The sequence below is a fragment of the Pollicipes pollicipes genome, unplaced genomic scaffold (genome assembly GCF_011947565.3).
Source record: "Pollicipes pollicipes isolate AB1234 unplaced genomic scaffold, Ppol_2.1 Scaffold_4002;HRSCAF=4701_pilon_pilon_pilon, whole genome shotgun sequence".
NCBI classification, from domain to species: domain Eukaryota; kingdom Metazoa; phylum Arthropoda; class Thecostraca; order Pollicipedomorpha; family Pollicipedidae; genus Pollicipes; species Pollicipes pollicipes.
In genome coordinates this window covers 32099841-32122667 of record NW_023596420.1, presented here as the reverse complement: position 1 = coordinate 32122667, position 22827 = coordinate 32099841, and the positions used below count along the sequence as shown (strand labels likewise).

Genomic DNA, 22827 nt, shown 5'->3' with positions numbered 1-22827 from the left:
TGAAATGGTAGTGCTACACTGCTGCAAGGCATTGTTCTGAAATCAATGGGCTCCAATATATATATATATATATATATATATATATATATATATATATATATATATATATATATATATATATATATATATACATATATATATACATACATACATACATACATATATATATATATATATATATATATATATATATATATATATATATATATACATGCATGTATATTAACATTCCATTGCATCCGGTTCGGACATACAGCGAACAAATAAAATTACCCTAAGTTTTACTCAAATTTGTTCTCAGGAATTGTCAACATCAGTCGCCATATAATAAGTTAAATGTCATCAAATTACTAATTTCATTGCAAATTCAAAAAACCGTTTAAATGCGTCTGTCTCCCGGAATATTCATAGTTACCTGATCATTATAATCATGGCCTGCGTTTCAAGCAAAGTGCACCCTTGGATACTGCTAAACTTATGTAAACATTTTGAAAGTGTACAAAATATTGTATTTGAAATGCCAATTTCAAAAAAGGCTGTGATATGTACGCAAGATGTACATCAACATGTTTTGTTATATGATACTCATAAACTTAGCAAAACGGCTCTACGGCCCCCTCCGAACACGACAGCACTTTTCAGCATTCCATAATGGCCCACAACTGCTGGTGTATTGCAAATGACGTGTTCAGCAGCTGAGTGCAGGGACGGAGACCTGCATTTCTGGCTCCCAGACCACACTGATTGCGTAATACGCCCATCTAGATGTCTAAATATTTCGGAATTGTTTCACATCTCCAATTCACCTGGTCACGTTTTGGCATCGACCTGAAATATCGCAAGCATGCAAAATAAGTTCAAGAAGTTCGTTAACGTCCATGGTTGGCGCGCAGTTAAGAGTAATGTTCGAAATATGAATGTGGGTGTCTGCTTGGAAGATATTTGCCAAAAATACAAAAATGGCGCGCCCGACAGTGTTGGCTGGTACACAGCTTCGGGTACTGAGGAAATATAAATACTAGCAACTTCCTGCTTGGCACAGCATGTTGTAATGAAAATGACAATGATTGTCCCATCTTTGGCTTAGCTTTCCGACCTCTGACCTGTCATGGAATCGACCAACTTACGTCGACGGTGAAAGAGTAACAGACGGTTTAAGCAAGCCGCACTGTTTGATACGTGTTTAATGAACCAAACAGGCGCCCTACACCGTGAGAAGTTCAGAAAATCAAATAACTGTCCATATTGCTCTTTGTAGCTTTAACTAAAACTCACCTCTGATGTCACCATGCGTCAATTTTACGACAGTATAAGACATAATTTTCTTGATTACAGATATCGTGCAATCCAATGTACTAAATGCTAATAGCTTTGGCAAGGACGGAGAGAGATAGCATCGTTTTATGCGTGCTCGAAGCTGGAGGAAGCCGGCCACGCGCAGGGAGCTCTTTGAAAGAACGTTACCGGAGTGTAGAAAGTTAGGTGCCCAATAATCTATGCATACCCTTTAATATATACCTAGGCGTTGAGATAATAACGCATTTAGCTATTGCCTATCGAATATTGCTACGTTTGCTATACGACCTCAGAAATATTTCAGACCATACTTTTGAACCACAGCTTTGATCGCCTTTAATCGCATAGCAGATTAATAGTCAAAGATTAGCTGTTGATAGCATGGCCTTACAAGCAGTGGTGTGATCAGGTCGGGGATGACGCAGAGTTCCAGTGTAGTTTACCGACCGGTGCAATGCAATTTCGAGGAAAGTGGGCACACGCAGCTTTTCCATTTCAGCTGAATGTTCGGAGGATTATGCTCAAAAGCTTGGGTTGTGAGATCGACAACTTACCGCGTATAGACGCATGGGCATGGTGGAAATAATTTAAGCAGCATTCTGAGCAAACAGCTACGTGTGCTTATCTTCGCTAACGACTCCATAGGTCGAAGTGTGTCGCCACGCCTTGATAACGTTCATCCCGCATGGTAAAAACTATCTTATCTAAGATACGTAATGAGGCTTGGCATCTAGGACAAAGAGCAGCGGGGAAGCTCGGCAGTTGGATAGGGGGTTTTCACTGTTCAAGCACGAAATGGTCGCGTCTAGCAGATGGGCTTAGAGGCAAGCCAGCAGATGAGAGATGGACATCTGTCAGTAACCGCGTAGAGCGTAACAGTGGAGAGCGGTAGCGTGCCGACATTGTCTTTAGTAGAATTCCCGCCCCGGCCGAGCCGCGCCTCGTCAGCCAGGTGTTGCCGCGGGACGCCCCACCTGACTCAGACCTCGACAGGAGGACACCTGTCGCGGCCCGTCAGGCATCGGCTCGCTGCGCCGGGCCCCTGCTGACGTCATCAGCCAATCAGCTGGCCGCCGCTGACGTCATCAGACAATCACCTGCTCTCCAGTTGCACCGCGACGCTCGGCTTGCACCGCGGCGCTCGGATTGCACCGGCCACCTACGTCACGGCCGCGGGTTACATGCAACGCGTGCTCCCTGAGCCGATGCCGTGCTTGGGATTTGGATGCCCTGCAATGCGCTGAGATCTGAATCGGGTAGCATGGCGCGTCGGGTTGGTTCTTTTTGCGAACGTTGTCGCTTTGTCTCATGCAAGTCCCCTCTGTCGCGAGCGGCACGTTGAAGTGTTAGAGGCTGCCCCACGAGGCTAACGCGTCCCCGCGGGACGTTAAAAATTACGTCCCTGGGGCATCATTTATTTAGCAAAGGGAACAACATTTGAGTTAGATATGTAATCGGACCATTGCCATCGTCAATAGAGCTGCCTTTCGCCCAGCCTCTCGGTCCGGCTTTCTCCGGCCATTGTCGAGAGTTAGTTCTAATTTTATATGTTTCCATTGCCTCAGTCTGTAGAGCGCAGGCCTACAAACCGCAAGACGCAGGTTCGAAGCTCGAAGGTGTCAGAAACTTTCTGGGTTGCTATGGATATGTATCCGTACGTTAAACGTATTCAGGTTATTTTAAGGACCAATGAGCCCTTGACGCCACAGATGGAGAAATTGACTACCTGCCATAGCTGCTGTCTGCAAACATCATCCGCCCTTGTATCCTCGTTCTCGCGTTTTACTACTTCTTGGCGGAGCCACGTTTGTCCGGGGCAACGCATGCGTGCACCAGCCATGAGCGGACCTAAGTTGGGGACCCCCGTCCGAGCGTCGAGCACACCAGCAGACGGATTCCCTGTGCGAGCCGCGGCGGATGGTTCCCCAAGTGTATGCAGTCTTGCCCCACCGTTGCCCATTCTCTTTCATCCCATAGCCCTGAAAAGGTCATGACTGGCCGAGAAGGCTCTAATTCGAGCAACCAAATAACCGAAACAAAGCAACGTCATCGGTGGACACAGTAGTAAAATAATCATGCCAGTCTTTCGACAACACGTTTTTATACGTGACATTACAGCCATTCCGGCCATTCGTGACCATTTCATGGCAATGGGATGAAGGGGAGCGGATAATGGTGGGAAAAGGCCGAGGGCACCTGCGAGTCCTTATCTGATACTTCGCCCTTATAGAAAATCCCTCTTCGGGGTACAAGCGGCCGCTAGGGCGGGGTAAACTCACGGCTGATGCACGCAGCTGGCCCCGGATAAGTGTGGCGTCGCGAGGATGCAGACTGGTGCGTGGATGAGGAAAATGGATGGATTTCACGGCGCGTGAAACGTTCTGTATGACCATAACTGTACGATGCATAAGTTTCTTAATAAAGCTTGGTTTTGGGGTAATTTGAGCAGGAATGGGAGGCTGGTCTAGCCCAAGACTCACAGCTCCATCCGCCCTTGATGCGATGCACGGCGAATCCAAGCGGAACACCGTGATTTAACGGTTGTGAATGAAGCAACATTGCTGGGACAACATCCGAAACTCGCGTTTGAGGAAATGGACAATTACGGCAAAGGACAGAGCTGGTGTGTGGTGAACGATCAAACTGCCGCGGACGTGTGAACGGAAATGACGTCATGTGCCGTCTATTGGCCAATCGGAAATAGCGATGCATGTTTGCACAGTGCGGCACAACACCATTCATTAGAGTGCCTTTATCATGTGGAGACGGGTGCCTACTCGGAGCAGACAGTCGTCTGCCCACTGGCGTCCAAATCAGATTCACTGGCAAAGGGCAGTAGTGCCGCTTGGGTTATCGTCCCCCACCGACAGCTGTCGCTGCGCAGATAGCGGTCGGGTTGCGTCTAATCGGGGTGCGTGAACGCGTGGCGGACTGCGTCAGACCGCGGCACCTGAGAACCGAAGCGGGATGAGGGTGCGAGTTTGTCCACTGCTTCAATACACACCGCCATAGATGTATTACTCGTACGCACACATGGTCCACGAAGGTATATGCTTGAGTGTCCCGCGACTGATAACATCGAAGGGCACGCTACATCTCAGATAATTACCTGCCGCTCGTAGAAACATGCACCAAAACGCTCGAGGCGTATGCTAGTCCTATGGGCTTGACTTGACTTTTCTATTTGACTTGAATCAGCGCCACGTTAATTCTCCTGCACAGCCCTCAGGCCGCGTGTGCGCTCACGTACAACCGATTGCCGGATGCCGACATGCCGATTCAAAGAACGCCAGGCGCAGGCAAAATAAGCCCTTACGAAACGCCATCAAAGTCCCTCGTATTAAATAATCCATTCATTGACAAGTGAACGACGGACGAATTAGAGATGTCCTAGTGCGCACCCTTTTCTTGTACTAGTTCCCACCGCAAAATTGCGCTCCGACAGCCAACATGAACAAAATGCCGCCCTCAGCAGATGGTCACCCCTCTCGAGTTCCCCGCCAACGTATGCATTGAACACGACGCAGCTGCTGCCACTAAGCCACACTGACTGAGATGAACCCAGACGCCGTGTCTGCGGTCTGGGGAGCTCGGCGTTACCGAGCGGCGGACAGGTGACGTCGCGTCCATGCCGCAGCGCTCCAGAGCTCCGGCGTCACAGCCACGAGCAGTGCTATGCCCATGCGCTGACCGCAGTCTGATAGATGCCGCGATGAGCATCTCCAGCACGTTATCAGATGAAGCTGGGCTCGGGCTGCAGCGAGCGATCAAGCACAAACGAAGCCGCGGGATTATGCCGAAAAGCCACCTCTGCCGAGGAGTCTCAGAACGGGTCCGTTCGGCAGCACTCACAATCGCCTTTAGAAGCCGCCTACTGTTTGGTTAGAAAAGACCACAGCACGATTTTATCGCGCGTTTAAGTCGCCGGAGCAGCACCTTTGCTCAGGTCTGGAAAATGTCGGCGTTAAAAACCCGTCAGAACGGCCATCTTTTAACTGTACGACGATTAGGACGTAGCCATTTCCATGGAAGTTGGTGTGACCACTGCTACACCTGTCATATCACGCGCACCATCCATGCACTTATCAACCGTGATCGCGCGCTTGGCATGGATTCAGGTAACACATGACATTCGCGCGGTCATTGATGAGGTAAAACTGGAGATCCCGATGATAACTCTGCAAAACCCTGGCCTGATGACGACAATAACGGTTATGGCATCCAGGAAGCACGCTTTGGTCCCAACATGGCCAGCTGCGGTCGAATTAAATGGCCGCTAACATGACTGCGAGCCCTTCCAAACCTCAACCGCCAGACAAAGCATGTTAGCACAGACGCAGCCGTCTATGCCAAATCCAGTATAAGCACGCCAGAGCAGCCAATGGAAAACAGGGGTATGAAGATCTCGTTGGTTGAGACGGAGGCAAGATACAGTGACGAGCGTTCCCGAGCGATATTCATGGGTTTTATCTGATAGATCATAGCATTTCAGCGGGCCATATGCGCGATTCGTTTCAACTGCTGCTTGGTTCGTACTGATACATGTATTCCGCCCATACCCCCAGAGTGGGCGGTGGGCAGAAAGGTCGTTTACGCTTCTGCGAACGTTTGTTCAACTCGAAGCGGTGAATGGCTAAGCACAATGGAACATGAGAGCACACAAAAACCAGAGGTGAGCCGTGCCTCGGAACGTGGCAAGCGAATAGATCGCGATTAGACCCGCACCCACTCCCCAGGACCGCCCAGTGTATCTCACGCGGCGGGGACGACACCCGTATTCAGACCCCCGTCTCGGCCATCAACTGCGCGGGAGTCATGCGGCGGCATCACCTCCGCTGGCAGAGTCTGGTGTGCGCCCTCCTGCGACCTGTCCACCGTGCCGTGCTGTGATATCATCGGCGGCACATTGGCCGCTGCTGCCAGCTGGCGTGCGCATCGAAGATCGGCCAGTAGCGGCCAGCTGACGTGCGCATGGAAGATCGGCCAGCAGCGGTCAGCTGGCGTGCGCATGGAAGATCGGCCAGCAGCGGCCAGCTGACGTGCGCATCGGAGATCGGCCAGCAGCGGTCAGCTGGCGCACGCATCGAAGATCGGCCAGCGTGGCCTGTCGGTCCGCTTGGTACGGCCGGGGGCCGGTGACCGGTCGTAATCGCCAGCGGCATGCCATCGCCGCTGGAGCGATGGAGGCAACCGTGATGACAAATGGGATTGAAGTTTTGAATGGATGGGTGGATGGCGAATTTATGTGATGAATTTATTTGTGTTTATGAGTTTATGTGAGTTTATGGTGAGTGAGTACATTGAGTCAATAGCTGCTTTTGAGAAGCATTGTCTGCACAGCAAGTACTTGTCAAAGTCAGCTCCCGGCTTTTTTGTCGGCAAAGCAACGTTATCGAGAATACAGCGTATTAACTCACAGCCGTTCGTCTTCGGAATACCTCATCGTTCAGCAGCTGGTTTGACTACACCCGTCTGCCAGCACCCCCCTCCCCCTTCTACACAAGGAGTGAGAATACGGCTGCACCCAAGTGCGAAAGAACACCTATAAAGTCGGGCAGTGAAAAGGATGATGTCGGTTGTGATGGTATCTGGGCGAGAGAAATAAACGTCCGCCGATATTTACATTTGCAGCGCTGGCTAAGGCGGATGCTATGGCACGCGAGGGCTTGTTGGCAGCGTCCACAGCAATGACGACATCGCCTCCATTAAATAAATTACACATGTGCAATTAGATCTCGGGTGCAGCGCATCTTGCCAGAGATAAAACCGCCTGATAAAAAGAAGCAGCAGTGAAACAAAGCCGGTCATGAACGATTTAAAGTATCCAAAGCCTGCCGGTTAGTTAACTAACGAGTAGCTTTTGTAGTCAGCGAACGTGGAGCGATGATGAAGAGGCTCATTCGAGACGCTTCTGGAGCCATTAGTCCAAACAATGCAACGATTTATTATTTCAATTACGCTCACGCTGCGCGAAGCGGAGGGCTGCGCGGGCGGCACCGGTTTGTGCACTTGTGTACGGTGTGGGCGCGCAGTGCACACCGTACTGCACCACCCACTGCACACCGCACTCCTACACTGCACCGCCTACGGCACGAGTCCTCCACCGGCGGCTCGCGGTGACCTCGGGCCAGCAAACGTGCCGCGAGCGACGGCGTAAGCCTTCCAGCCAGCGCCGAGCTAGAGTGGGCCCGCTGCCCACTGCCATAAGCTGCTTGCCCTTGGCCGCCGGGTTGCTCAGCATCGGACAGGCCGCGGGTCCGGTCCGGGTCTCCAGAGACCCGAGGGACCCGGCAGGTGCAACTCTGTTCATGGCCGGTCCGGGTCTCCAAAAGACCCGAGGGACCCGGCAGGCGCAACTCTGTACATGGCCGGCCCGGGTCTCCAAAGACCCGAGGGACCCGGCAGGCGCGACTCTGTACATGGTCGGCCAGAGTCTCCAAAAGACCCGAGGGACCCGGCAGGCGCGACTCTGTACATGGCGGGCAGGGTTTCCGTCAAGGACAAGCTTCGGTTATCGCAGGCCCCAGTGTTCGATGAACGACGTGCGTATACTCAGCACTACACTTGTGGAAATAATCTGGCGCGACAGGTGAAACGCGATCTAACGAAACAAAATATCGGGACGGATGGCGCAAGTCCGGGGTGGGACAGCCTCTGGGGTGGTGCAGTCTCCCGGGCGGGGCAGTCTCCGGGGTGGGGCAGTCTCTTGGGCGGGGCAGTCTTCGGAGTGGGGCAGTCCGCGGGTTGTCCGGTTAAGACCAGTCTCCGGGAATGGGCGGTCTCCGTCTTTCCGCGACATATGCATGGGCTGCTTTATCTACGGCCAAGTCTTTCGGGAAGGGAATATCATTGTTAAGGCGGTGGCAAGCGGCTGGGAACCGACTCTAACAAAACTGTTTAAGTTAAGCAGCGCTTAACTAGTTAAGCAGTTAGATAAGCAGCGCTTAACGCAAGACCTCAGGTCACCGAACGCATGCAAGAGTGAAAGATGGACTACGTGGTGACTGGCAGCACAACGTTCGCCAACCACGCCGGCAGAACGCAGTGCAGAATGCTTAAGCTGTCGCCAACGTGAATCAGCGGTACAGTTGGCAGCCCGTTGGCGACTTTCGCACATCAAAACCAACCGCAATGCTTCGCCAAAAGTGGTGACACCGCTGCGACGTTTAGGGATCGGCCCCGGCAACCGAGACCGCCGAGCGTGACAACCTCAACAGCTGTGTCACGATACCCGATCCGCAGCGCCAAAACGCGACCGATTCAACACGACATAGGCCCGTCGTCTGGATCTCGACGCCGGATGGCCTTGCCTTGCGACGGTGGCCGGGTGTCCGCGACGCCCTGTCTTGTGCGCCCCCCGTCCACACCCACCTAGCCACCTGACCGGCGACCACGAACGGCGCACGCCCGCCGCGCCGGTGAACCAGCGCCACGTGCCGGCCGTTCTGCCACGTGCAACGCGTGGATGCGACACAGCCAGCTGCGTTCCATGAACGATCGAGTGAAGAATCCGGAGGCGGTCGCGAGGTGGCCCGACCGTCTGTGGCTTCGGCGCAAACTGCGAGGAAATGGGCTGATGCAAACCGGCGTGCCGAGTCCGCACTGCATCTGCATACCGGATCAAACTGGTTTCCGGGTTAACGCCCGGATTCTGTGTTCATTTAGTCTAACCGCGCAGGCATTGGACGCCACTTGAAGGGACTGTCTTTGCTTCGTCCCGTTACTTCGCTTTTCATCATGTCATTTGGGAGCATTGGTTTCTCGAGGCCTTGATGGACACGGACACATAACTGCACATCCATACCATCATTTAAAAGGTGGATTCCTCACAGCACTTCCCCCAACCTGGACATTCAAACAACAGAGCCTGGCGTATGCGCAAACTCTGTGCAGGTGCGCACAGTGTTACCGGCATGTATCCGGTAATATCCTTGCCCTGTTAAGCCGCAGGGATGATTGCATGACGTCATCTTTGAGGCCACGTACATTTAACGCTGATCTCAAGACCTCAACGACACAGAAGAGATTACACGATGCATGAAAGTGGCATTGCCTGGAGCCTCTTGCTGGACCGGTCGCTGGTAGGAGATTACTAATCTTCACGGATTGACAATTGGCAGCTGGCACAAACGGGCGCCCACCGTCGCTTATCCTGCATGAACTTCACACAATTTCGTATAACCCCGTGCGCCTTATACGCGCCATTGTGACCTATGCTAGGGAATATCCCTGCCCTACGAGCGGTTATCAGCCGTGCAGGAACAGAGGCGTCTTGGCGGGGCGCACACTGGCACGATGCGGAAATCCGTCGCAGAGCCAGCTGAATTGGTGCCAGCATGGCTGCACAATGACAGCGCAGCAGAACAGGCAGAATAACGGTCATGGAGTCGGCAAAAATGCAGCCCACGTCAAGGGAGCAGGTGGCCAACATGCAACGGCATTCTGTGTAGCGAGTTGGATAGACGTTGAAGGTCGTAACACCTGATTCATGCGCCCGAACACAACGTGACCCAAACTTCAGTGCAGCGCGACAAATAAACATATCCACAACAAGCTCTCAAAAACTTTGTGAGAAAATGAGGGATTGGGATACACGCTCGATCTGCGATACCGCACTGCTATTGGGCGAAGTTTCCGACTTCGTTTGGAGCGTCAAAGCCCGACTCGCCGACAACTTGAACACCGTTATTCATGCACAGACGGGCGCAGGGCCCGCGTTCCACAAAGTTTGACGCTTATTGGCGCCAGTCAGGTGTAGGCTGTTTCGAAATTCGCGCTTGCTCCGATTCATCATATTTTGGCGGATGGCTCCAATCCCGCCTGACATGGATCAGTCACAGCGGGCTCGCGACTGGCGCCGCCCATGACCGCCGCGCCGCTCCTTTCCCTCGCTTACTCCATTAAAGTGGTTTCCTTTTAATCGGTGTGACCATAATGACACCCCGTAATCGCCGCGCGGCCGCAAACGGCCGCAGGGCGGTGTGGTAAGAGTGCCAAAACCGTCCCGCTCGCGTGCCTCGGACTGGAGCAGCAGCCGCGTGCCATGCGAGGGAGCTGAATCGCGGCTAGAAGATGGCACGGAGCTGCGAGAATGTCCATTTTGATGTTCACATCATCTAGCCAAAAAAAGCTTTGCTGCACACGTCAAATGCAAACATACTTGGCACTGGACGTTTTAAGTCGACTGAGATGAACGGGGTACAATTAATTATAAAATAGTGGGTTAGGTCAGGTAGACACCAGTTACAGGTAGGTAGACGCCACGTAACAGCACAATGAGAACTGCAACACGAAACAAATCCATGGAAATATCCTGAAAAATTATGTAGAATGCTTATTATAGGATTTGCAATCGCCAAATGCTCCGCTAATTGTCATGCAGGCAACCAATCCCCGAAGGCGGGGGCTGCGAGCACGTATTGAAAGTTGCCGTGATGCCATGGATTCCGACGTGTTTGGTATCGCCCAAGCACAAAAATAGCCATTCTTCCCAAACTTTCTGCAAAATATGAGCACCAACGACCCGGTGGTAGCTACGGCCCCAACTACGAATCAAAAAGCATACCTGAACCACGTACGAGCTTAACAACATAGCGATGGAAGCCTTTAGCGGGCATGTGCCGCTTCGGATCCCCGGAAGGACGGCTGACTTGATCTGAATTTCCGAAGGAGCACGCAGGAAACCATCTCAGCAGTCAGGGCCTGTCAGCTGGCGATTGCCTTGAAAGGCTGTCGCGTAGCTAATCGTTCCACGTTGGCCAACCGCCGTCCACCCGTCCGGACATGTGACGGTGCCTCTGCGCAGCGACCAGTGGCATGCTTGGCAGTAAAGCTGTCAAACGCTGATATGGACAAGCGAGATACAAAAGAATTTATCGATATAGCAGACAAGCGACATGAAAAATCGGATTTTCTATTGTCTGTGTTTTGATGAACGAAACATGAACGAGTGTGTTCACTTGAAGCAGCGGCGGAGCGACACATCAGAGCAAGCCGGCGCGACCGTTTGCTATCTTTTGTATGGACTTTTCACATTTGTGGATCATTCAGAGGAGGGGGGCTAGGCACGTTAATTGCTCTGCTCTCGTTATGCAAGTCTATATGATCGATAGTCTTAGCGTGCAGTTCGCATAACATATACGGGGTCCGACTTTAAAGCTGGATAACCAACATTTTAAATTATTAACGGTTATTGTATATGTTTTGCCCAAAGTTTCAGGCAGGCTAGAATTCAAGCAAACCTGATTTGATGTTGACCGTCATTACTACCTTACAAGCACAGCACATAAATGTTGCGGCTGGCCACTGTCCGTCGCTATTTCGGCCCAGAAGTCCGCCTTAGATAACAGGAGTGCATTCACAAATAACCGGTATCAAGAGAATTCGACAGAAGTGCAGCATATCCTCCAGCATATCCACAGCGAGGGAAGCGTCCTCTTTGTGTCCTACATTTCGTGTTTTTCCATTCACGCGGATCTGAGCCTAACCTACGCTTTCACTCCCAGCCACCGGGATGCTCATCGCAGCTGAATGTATTTCCCCTCCTCGTCACATCCGGAAGTCACCAGCAACGAAAGCAGGATGTGGCCGGAGTCCTCCCACCACGTCCTGCTCACGTTGCTGGTGACAATCCGGATATGACGCTGGAGGGAGACTGGGCTGCAATGTATAACGCCCTGGGTACCTTCCGGTGGCCTTGTCCGAACTCGGGCTCAATCTCCCACTCGGAGCTGAGGTCGTCGCTCGAGGCGTCGCCGTAGTCCATGGACGAGTGAGCCGACATCAGGCCGCCTCGGAAGCACTCGTAGCCCGCCCCCGGGCCGGCCATCGCTGTCTCCCGTCCGCCCACGTCACGTCACCGCCGCCCACGTCACGTCACGGCCGGCTCTGGGCCGGACTGACGTTCGGGCCCGCAGCGGCCCACTCGGCCGAGGCGGAGGCGCGGAGTTCGCGGCGGCGGCGGACGTGAGGCCTTCGGGGGAGGCGGTGGCGCGGCGTGTCGCAGCGCCGCGGCGTGAGAATCGCGGGTCGCACCCGTGAATGTCGCAGCGACACACTAGAAAATGATGTCACTCGACACTGGCCAGGTGATGCTGCTTCGCTCCGGCAAACCACACCGTGTTGCTCCGGCAAACAGCACCGCTCCGCTCCGGTAAACGACGCCTACTTCGCTCCGTCAAACGACACCGCTTCGCTCCGGCAAACGACGCCGCTTCACACTGGCGATGATTTCCGCGTCGTCGCACTGGGCGTTATTACATAGGTCCGAGGCTCGGCACTGGCGGGTAGGCGTGCGGAGGCGGGGAGCGGGGGCCACGCCCGAAATACACAGATGAATCACAGTCCTCGCACGCCACTCGTCCCAGGCTCCCCGCCAGCCGGACAGATCTGTGTTCCGGGGTCCACGCCGATCGAGTATGCGTTCCCGCACGTCCAGAACAAGGTATGGGATACACTCAGAGGAGTTGGCGCTGTGGCCCACTGCTGTCGCTCCGTCGGCGGTCCTGACGAAAACAGGCCGCCCGTATTCGACCGACGACGTGCCGCCAGGCGCGCGCAACGCACCCCGGACGTGTACAGCCTCTGACAGAGCCTTGTCGGCGCACGACCGCAGCCTCTGTGCGACTGAGTCGCGGTAATTTGGGAGCGGCTTGCCGACCCACGCAGCCGCTGTCGTGGGCGAGCACATTTCGGCAGATCAGCGCCAAAAAGGCGCTTAGACCAGCTGACGGCCGTCAGAGAAGCCCCTCAGCCAAGCGAACCTGCTATAATCACGACGATAATCAGGCTAATATCACGCAGATTGGCTAGCGAGGCTCGCACAGCTGTGGGCAAGAACGGCGCCGCCGCCTGCGTCAGGTGATGCCGTCCGCCCGACTCAGATCGCTGCGCAGGAGTGCGGGCGTCAGGCTAGGCCGGCCGCGACTCGTGTGGGGCATGTGCGCACCTGCGCCTGCGTCAGGTGATGCCGTCCGCCCGACTCGGATCGCTGCGCAGGAGTGCGGGCGTCAGGCCAGGCCGGCCGCGACTCGTGTGGGGCATGTGCGCACCTGCGCCTGCGTCAGGTGATGCCGTCCGCCCGACTCAGATCGCTGCGCAGGAGTGCGGGCGTCAGACCAGGCCGGCCGCGACTCGTGTGGGGCATGTGCGCACCTGCGCCTGCGTCAGGTGATGCCGTCCGCCCGACTCGGATCGCTGCGCAGGAGTGCGGGCGTCAGGCCAGGCCGGCCGCGACTCGTGTGTGCATGTGCGCACCTGCGCAGTGGCTCGTGTGAGTGATTGTCACATTAGCATGGCAGCAATAAGTGCGACGCGAGGGTCCAGGTAGTGGGCGGACAAATCGCATTTAGATTATTGTAAATGTGAAGCAAACATGCATCGCGCATGAACGCTATATGGCCATGCAGTCGCGGTACCTGAAAGCTTAAATAATCGTTAAAACAAGTATGCATTGGTATGCCAGACAGATCCATGGCGGAATACGCAATGAAGCCGAAGCGATTGCATGGAGATTTTTGTTGCGGTGCTGCTGCATGCTTCGAACTTTAAGACGCAGGCTGCTAGTGCCCCACAAGAACACAACCAACAACGTTCGAATCAGTTCAGGAATTAAAATTCTACACTTTTCAGAGATAGCCTAGTCCTCGTTTCTGAAATTCAGCACGCATGTGACTTCAGGGTGTCGCGTGAAACCATTCAGTCCTCAATCCAAACGAGGTGCCGACTATCTCTGCAGAAAGCTGCAACTTTAAGCATGTCGAGCAAAAGAGCACGCTGATGCCTCACATCACCTACATGCCAAAGCCAGGCGTAATCTCCACCGAGGACTACGGACTAACCACGACGGATCGCCAACGCCGGCTCTGATCAGGTGTACCTCTGGCTCGGCGGCCGTCTTCAGGGCGGGTGCTCGCACCGGCAGCATCCCGCACGGAATGGCCCCGAGTTCGTGGACCCGTCCGTGGCCCGCGCGCCGCACCTGCACCACTTGGGCGCTGGCCAGGGTCAGCTGTGATGCCGCCGAGTCTGCCGCCCAGCTGGCGGGCGCAACCGACCTCAAGCTCGCCACTGAACTTCAGATGATGGATGCAAGGTCTGACGGGAAGCCCGAGCGACTCAAACGCTGGCTTCGGGGAGAGTGTTTGTGTTGCCAAAGTAAATTAAAACCGTTGGTTCTCTTATGGCCCGCCGTGTCAGTCATGCACCTGTTCCAGTTATACGGATGTCAGGGGCGTAATGCTGCCAAGTCAGTTGGAGCAGGGGCTGAGCCAAGTAAAACTGACTAGAGCTATGTCGTCATCAGGCCCAGTCCAATTTCTCCATGGATTAATGTGCTTCCCGTTTGAGGCTGGTGAGTTACGAGGGAGAAGGGGGGGGGGGGGGGGGGGGGGCGGCGAAGTTCGCCGGCTGGCATCCCCCCAGCTGAGAAGGACACTACATTTGTGGTCGCTGTTCTCGCAAGGTTACACAGTTACAGAAAACCTTCGAGTGATGTCGCGAAATTAAAATTTGTGAACGCACTGAGGAAGATGGTTGAGGTCATTTATCATTGTTTCGCAGTGCTGAGGCAATCAGTCCGTAAAATTTCGGCAGGATTTCTGGGTAAACTTAAAAGTGTTTTACCTGGCTCTTCTGCGTTGTCAATACTGATAGGCCAACTTTGCTCATTGCTATGAGTTTGTATCTCGCTAGAATACCGACATACTGATGTCCACTTAACAGTGAGGCAGAAAAGCTTTCGGGTTTTAGCGCCAATCCCCTGTTTACTTTTCCGTCCTCTTTTGACGACAGTGATCTCCAGAGACCTGAAGACCTTGAGGCCACGCTGGTGGCCCCACAGGTTCACTGTTAACACGAAACTCGCTGGTATTTTAAGCTAGGGGACGTGAATAGGTCACCCGTGTTCGAAGCCTGTAATTCACGAGGTGGGTGGTGCCAAGCGCAATGCGACAACACCCCGCATTTGACTGTCAAACTCAATTTAGATCGGTTTTTAAATCGCGTAAATACACAGCTCGCCGCACATACCAGGAAACTGCACTCATCTGGGTGAGTTCGTAGACCACCGAGTTCCCGTGGAGGATGCCCGAGGACGATGGCAGGTCACTAAGCGCGCGTCTTGACTGAACATGCCGTGATGACGCTGATAATTTCAGTCTGTACACTCCGCTGGCGCTTCCTCGATGAAGTGACTGGCGAACTTTTCATACAAATCACATGTGGGGGGCTTTACCCGAGCCTCCCGCCGTTTGGCAGCCGTCGAACCCCTAGAGAGCACGGTTGATCACTTTATAGTCGGTGGTTTATTACTCCACCTCAGCAAACATCGGCCATTTTTAGGCTGCTATCGGCTACGCCAGCACAACTCGTGAACACAAAGGAGGAGCGGGAAATCTACCACAGCGACCTCTGGATTTGTAATACACAATACCGACCACGTTAAGAGCCCTGATCAACTTGTACAACAGTTAGATGGAGCAATGTACGTCGCCCGCCAGAATTTCTGTGCGAGAGACGCGTGGGCTGACTGGACAGCGTCGGCAAGACGACTGAGCCAAACATCAGGACACCACCACCGGCAGGGCACCCTGCGGTCTTGGACCAAAGACGGTTTTCAGTCTGCGTCGTCTTGCCTGGGCAACTGCCAAACCGTCAAGGAGATTCCCTGCTTGAGTCCTGGCACAGGGAGCTCCCGGCTGGTGTAGCGCTCTTCATTATCCAGCCTAAATCCGTGGATTCGACAGGGCAGGGTAGGAAAACCCCGATCAACACAGATTATGACCAAATTGCATCCAAAAGCTGGTTCACACGAATAGATCGGGAAAACACTGGTGAGCCCGGCACATCGGTCCAATGGCATGAGGTCAGGGGTGTTGACGAGAGCCCTTGGCTCCACGCCTGGGCCAGAGTTTAACTCTCGGTCATGGCCTGGCCACTGTGCGCTAGCAAGACAATAGTAGTCACCGGCGCTCCACAAGAAGGGTGCGCGAAGACGTGCGCAACGTTCTAGCAAAAAATAAAAACGTGGGATATGCTGAAACTTGAGGCTTTCGTGCGAATCAGTTTTAAAGTATGTCTGATGTGGCGCACTTAATCAAGCTGGATTTGAGATTTGCGGGGCGAATCGGTGAGTGGATCAGATTTCAAGTTAGCAGACTGAACTGCGCTGCATTCCGAAAGTTTGAGCCGTGACGGGGAGATTAGGTGACCGGGTGAGGTCTGGTTCCTTCAGCGAAATGTCCTGTGGATGATCTAAGGTAAATGTGGTTTCCTACCTAACAGCCAACTCGACATGGCATTTTCCGGGATGGGTGAGCACTCCTTCAGCCACATTTCGGATCTGCGGGATTAGGGACAGTGGTGACAGCTGTGCGGCGGGGTGGCCATCCTGGCTCATCACCGGTACCGAGACCAACCACGCGCAAGCGCCCTCCGTCCATGCGCGTGACCGTGTCTAGTTGCGTGCAGGTGTGCTGAATTAGGAAATGGGGTGGATACAGTGGCATGGCACTGCGCTTGCTGGATACGCAGGAAACGCTCACATTAAGGAACTAGCTTTTTATACTGAGGGGCGTATCATGCGGTTTTGTCCACGTCAGTGATGATAATTTGCGAGTACTGTTCCAACTAGAGCTTTGACCTATAGTCGTCAGACGCTACTCATCGGCCCTGGGAAGGATATGAGCACGTATGACCCGTACCCATGAAAGCTTGATCTCGACGGTTTCGGGCAGTTTCAAGCTTTGAACCTAAAACCTTACAACTGGCAAAGGAACACTCGAACCACCTTGTCACTGAGGAGTATGATTTACCCCTCCTCCTCGGTGGTTAGACACTTCGTTAAGAGGGTTGAGATTTTACGGTTGAGATTTTGCCGGTTAAGATTTAGTAGGCCTGAAGCTTAAGCTTGTAGAGACCTGCGATGCCAAGATACATACATCAGCAGTGAGTTCAGGTCCACGAAAAAGTTATCTGAAAAAGGGCATCTGACCAGAACGACGGGCACATCATAGTGTTTCAAGGCTTACACCCCCATTGGGTCTGGTTGGTCAACGCCACAGGTGTCCCTGAACCATAAAATTCCATCAGGGAGGGGGGGGGGGCACACTCCGAGCACATAACACGCGATTTCTTTATTTTCTGTTCAAAGTCATTTTTGGTGAAAAGAAAAAAATTCGGGCCAAAGGGAGAAAGTCAACCCCCTCCCCTCCCTGTGCTGGGTCTCTTTTGCATCGTTGCCACATGAAGTAATGCAATGTCACTGATTCATTGTCGTGTCACACATTACCGGATTTTGCTTTGACGTTTGTTTTACAGAAGCTCAACTTCAACCTCAGGCTAACTAGCTTAAGAAAAAAATCAATACGAAAACCTGAGGCTCGCTATCTCCCCCTCAAGTAGAAAGATGGCAAACATCCTGCCAAGAATGGGTTGACTAGCAATGGTAAATTCTGCATGGCGAACACGTAACCGACATATCGGGCAGGTACACCGCAATAATTATTCGAGATTATTCCCCTTTGCAGTAGATGCATAGCATTGATTCATTTAATTTGGCAGCGGCTGTCCTTGGCAAACGCGGATCCAATTTTAAGAATAGTGATTGTCCATCAGAAAACGACAACATCTTGCTCGATACGCCTGTCACCAACAAAATAACCAACCAAAATACGATATGAGCCTTAAGCCAGCCCTGCACCACCTTCAGCACTACCCGCCACTCTCAACACACGCACGCACGCAAGGCATACCCAGGCACATTCACTCGCCCACACGCACACACACGCACGCACGCACGCACACACGTGGGCACGCACGTACACACACACACACACACACACACACACACACACACACACACACACACACACACACACACACACACACACACACACACACACACACACACACACACACACACACACACACACACACACACACACTCGCACAGACACATACACACACAACGTCCACGCAATGCACGTAACTAAACGTGCCATCTCTCTTGATCGTACCCTCTTGGTCATAATCCAGGATGCCTTTATCGTTTCTTGGCTCAGAAGGACGCAGACAAGGGTTTAGTCGAACCATGTGTGAACAAGGGTCAACGGTCAAGGGTATATGTTAACAGCCAGCCGACAGCTGCTGACAGTAGCCGTAAATGGCCTAACGTTCTTAAAATGAGACAGTCATGGCTAATGAAACGTTTTTGGTTCGCACAGGCTGTGTGAATAGCCCATGGCACAGTTTCAGAAGGGCTAGACCCTAGCTGGTGAGTCGAGGTTGATTATCGTTGCCAAAGTCATTGCGGGTGGAAATAAGTGTGGAGCCAAATGGCTCACAATTCGCTGCATGTTTGAATATCGGGCGTCCGCGGGTGTAGACTTCTCAAGCGCACAAGGGCCGCATGCCGTGTGATTCGTGGGTAGCCCACCCACTTAACCCATGTAACGAAGAGATGACCTGGCGTAAGCAATTCTCTTCTAAAAAATATTCTTACAAACGTTGGAAATCGCATCAACAGCCTGTGAGGAAATTTTTGCGTGGCATGCTTCAAGATACGGGTGGAGTGTTCCTTTAACATGCCCGCGATTTCCAGTCAGGCGGCGCACGATCGGTGGCTTAATGGGTCACGTGCTCCCGGAGCGTCGCAACCGAACGTTGCTGTGCGGGGGCCAAGAGACTCTTGCCAAAAACGAGCCCTTGAGTATGTATGGTGACTAGCCTGCGCAGAATTAAAGGGTCTGCTAGATCTGCGATGGATTCGAATGAAATTCACCCGACTTACCTGCCAGCAAGCTGACACAAGCATTGCTGGCGCTGTGTTGCCGTGCTTACCTTGTTCCTCATGGGTCCCTGGTTGGCAGTGAGGGTGGTGGACAGCTCCTCCTCTTCGTCCTCCTGGCTGATGGTGCTGACGCTGCTGCAGGAGCAGTCAGACACCTTCCTCAGCGCATCACCGTCCTGCGCAGCCGCGTCGCTCGTCTGTGTCACCGTCAGCGTGTGGCCGCGGCTCTCGGTCACCTCCGGGACCCGCGGCGGTCGCGGCGGCGGGTCCGGCTCCAGGTCCAACGAGGGCTGCCAGGCGGGCAGCCGCGGCTGCCGCCACGGCGGCTCCGCCGTCCGCCGCCACGTCGGGTGCAACGACGGGCTCCACTCGAGGTCCAGCGCGCACCGCCAGCCGCGCGGTCGCGCCTGCTTCCACTCTATGTCCAGCGAGCGCTGCCACGGCTCCTGCGCCTGCGAGCGCTCCAGGTCCAGCGAGCGCTGCCGGTGCAGGTCGAGTGAGCGCCGGTGGTGGCGCAGGTCGGGTGTCAGCGCACGCTCCAGCCGGCCGTCACCTCCGAGCACTAGGCCCTCGGCCTCGAGGTCCACCAGCGAGCCGCGCTGGCTTAGGTCCCGACCACACGAGCTCACCGTGCTGCAGGACGAGCAGATGGAGAGCCGCCTGTCCTGTGGCATCGTCGTCTCCCAGTCGTCGAGCGCGCGGTGCGCTGTGCCGCCGTCCTCCTGGCTGTAGTCGCTCACTACCACTGACGGCGCGCTGTCCAGCATCATCAGCGGCCCCTCCACCGGCTCCGTCGGCGCCTCCGCCGGCTCGGGCGCCGGGGCAGCGACGGCGCGCTGCTGGAACGCCGCGCGCCGCTGCTGCGCCGAGCGCCGCGGCGCCGCCTCCTCCGCGCAGCCGCACCGCATCAGACTGCCCAACGACTGCGACTTGGGCGCGTGCGTCCAGCGCGCGGGCAGCCGGCGGAACTGCGGCCGCCGCGGCCGCCGGCCGGCCAGGTCGTCCGAGCTGCGCCAGCGCGGCCCGCCCAGCACCAGCTCGCGCAGTCGCAGCCGCAGCACGCCGGCCGGCTCGCCGCACGTCCGCTCGGTGCCGTAGCGCGCCGCCGGCACGCCCAGGTGCACGCCGTCGGCCGGCGCCCAGCCGGCGGCACCCAGCTTGCGGGACCGGTTGGCCATGGCGCCGCGCCGCCGCTAGGCGCGGCGCCCGGGTCGGCGTGACGCGCGCGCAAAGGTCAGGCGGCGTGGCGGCCGCGCGCGCGGGCCCGCTGGAGATCCGCTGACCTGGTGCTGGTGACCCTGTGCCCGGTAGAGCCGCGGTCCACCTAACAACCTCGTACCGGACACGCCGCTCGCAGATGCACCCGAGATCACGTGGGCACCAAGCGCGGTGGGCTCACTAAATCGCACAATTCACAGCGGCCAGACGTCCCGCCCTCCACCCAGCATCCGTCCACCAATTTTTCACTGCACCACCGGGCACCAACCACCGCTGCGCTGCACACCGAACCTCTGCACCGCGCGCCGGCGCGCTGGGCCCTAGCTCTCGGCAGCGTGGCACGTCGCGGGTGCTCGCCGCCCGGTCACACCGCGTCCGATAGCGTGCGGCGTCGGCCGGCCGCCGCGCCCGACAGAGGCGGGCCCGGACGACAGCCGGGCGTCGCTTCCGGCCCTGGATGCGGCGGCGGCGGCCGGCGCGCTTGCGAAACGCCGCCGCCGCGCCGCCGCGCCGCCGTACCGCGCGCGGCACTTTCACCGGTCAGTGGGCGACGGCCGGGTCAGCTGATGGGTGCATCGGCGGGTGCTGGGGGTGTCGGCGTGCTGGGGTGCTGGGGATGAGGCTACGAGCGAGGGGATTGGGTTTGGGTGAGCGGTGTTTTTGGGTGCGATAATGAGCTGGGTATTGTGGCTCTAGTTATCCGAGGATTATGTTTTGTTTGGGACAGCATCGTTTTGTATCAGTGTGTCGGGACTTGCGCGAGCTGTGTGTGGGGGGAGGGGGGCAGCTCGCTGAGTGAGACGATCAGCAGCTGTAGCTTTCTCTAATGCGGACACCAGACACCTCCCCCGCCAGTGTGCGTCACCATATGAAGTGGTTGGTTGGATGAGAGCTAAGACCAGTTGTAAGGCGGGAGCAAGACCCATTTAAAGCCAAGGCAGCGGAAAAGTGCGGCGGATAACGTCGGATAGCTGAGTGACGCCACCAACGCCATCTGTGTGCGGTCAGCGGAGTTGCGGTCGCCACTCGCGCCCGTCATCGCTGCCGGTTACCACGCGGCCCTCCCACCTCCCGCCCCCTCTGTCCGTCGCCTGGATTGGCGCGGAACCGGCACCGTGCCGCGCCGCAGCCGGCTGACATTTCAGCCCGGCCGCCGGCCGCCTGGCAGGCTGGGGCGCGCCCGGCCGATTTGAGAGCCCCTGACTGGCGCTGACGTCAATCAGCGGGTCGTGACGACAAACTGACAAACAGCGGTCCGCTGTTTGTGCACGGCGCATCGGGCCGCGCCGTGAAAGCCGCGCCCCAAGGCCGCCGGCGGCCGGCCGACCGAGCAGCTTGTGAAGCGGAGGTTACTTGCTGGAGCTGGGCGCGGCGGTGAGCGCGACTGACCCGCACACCGGGCTGGGAGGACAGTGCGGGGAAGGGAGGTGAACAGTTTGTACAGTGCGGTGTCGGTGGCAGGTCGTGTTCGGCTAGAGAAGGTCGCATTCTCCGTTGTAGCCTATGGTGTGGAGAGCTTTGCGGATGCAACCCTATTAGATGGCGACGTGCTCAACGCACCCGTGTTCCCGACAGAGCTAAGGCATCAACGCCATTATTTTTCCGCAGTGCACCACCCCACCGGAAATCTTCCGCGTGCCTGCGTCGCGTTGAGCCCTTCCAGCCCATGCTGCTGCCTTGCGCCGTGTAAGTGCGCAGATGCACGGCCACGCCTCAGCAGGGCGTGACGACGGCCGTTGTGACCACGCCCCGGAGCCTCCCGGATGTGTCGTGACCGGGCGGCGGTGTCACTCAGCACAGCCGTAGCGCCGCCCTCTGCAGCGGTCCGGCCTGCAGGCGGCGGGGACGCTCTGTTTGCGCGCGAAATAAACGGCGCGGTGTGCAAAACACGGCTGATGATAAACACGGCGGGTGTTTCAATATACAGACTAGCAGCCCCCCCCCCCCCCCCGGCGGTGGTAATTGGGGGTTGGTGCGAGGGGGGAGAGCGGACGTGCTTGTTGGTGTCCACAGCGCGGACGGATGGCGGCTCGCACCAGCGCAACGAGCCGCATCCGTGTGCATGTTGGACACCATGCGGAAGGTCAGAGGGAATAAGCTCAGGGAGTTCGCTGAGCTTAAGTCAATACCTTTTTAAGACCGGCCAACTCTATGACCTGCCAATTTAGACTGCGAGTGACACGCTTTTGAGGATATTATGTCCCACCTGTCCTATATGGTCCAGGATCCAGAGCATAATTCATAAAGCAGTATCACGAACCTAATTGTTTTCAAAAAGCGTGGTACCAGCATACGTCATTAACGCAAGCGATGGAACTCCACCGCTTGTCCATATGTGGAACCAAAAAGCCAGATTCAAATGGGCTGCATGTTGAATCTTCAGATATATTAAAGACTCTCTAACTCAGTATGACAAGATGCGTCAAACAACCATCTGCTTACTTCCTAAGATCAGTGGAGCCTTCCTTACTTACTAGTCTTCCTTTTTTGATCAAATTCAACGCCAGGGATAAGGCAAATCAGAT

At 55.3% G+C, this 22827-nt stretch overlaps 1 protein-coding gene across 1 annotated transcript; it reads right to left on the bottom strand.

Annotated features, from left to right (window-relative positions):
• Positions 1 to 178: 178 nt before the first annotated feature.
• LOC119094386 (uncharacterized) lies at positions 179 to 22538 on the bottom strand. The gene is made up of 3 exons (XM_037217447.1): positions 22509 to 22538; positions 19135 to 20052; positions 179 to 13491 (listed from the first exon to the last, which is right to left on the bottom strand). Exons 1-3 carry the CDS (start codon positions 22536 to 22538, stop codon positions 13408 to 13410), a joined length of 1032 nt encoding a protein of 343 aa, XP_037073342.1. The 3' UTR covers positions 179 to 13407.
• Positions 22539 to 22827: the final 289 nt, after the last annotated feature.

Coding starts and splice junctions, on each gene's coding strand:
- LOC119094386 (XM_037217447.1), bottom strand. CDS start 22,538: ATGCTCTGGATCCTGGACCATATAGGACAG. Junction 20,053..22,508: donor TCCTGGACCATATAGGACAG/GTGGGACATAAT, acceptor CGGCGGCCGCAG/TTCCGCCGGCTGCCCGCGCG. Junction 13,492..19,134: donor AGGGACCCATGAGGAACAAG/GTAAGCACGGCA, acceptor ACTCCTGCGCAG/CGATCCGAGTCGGGCGGACG.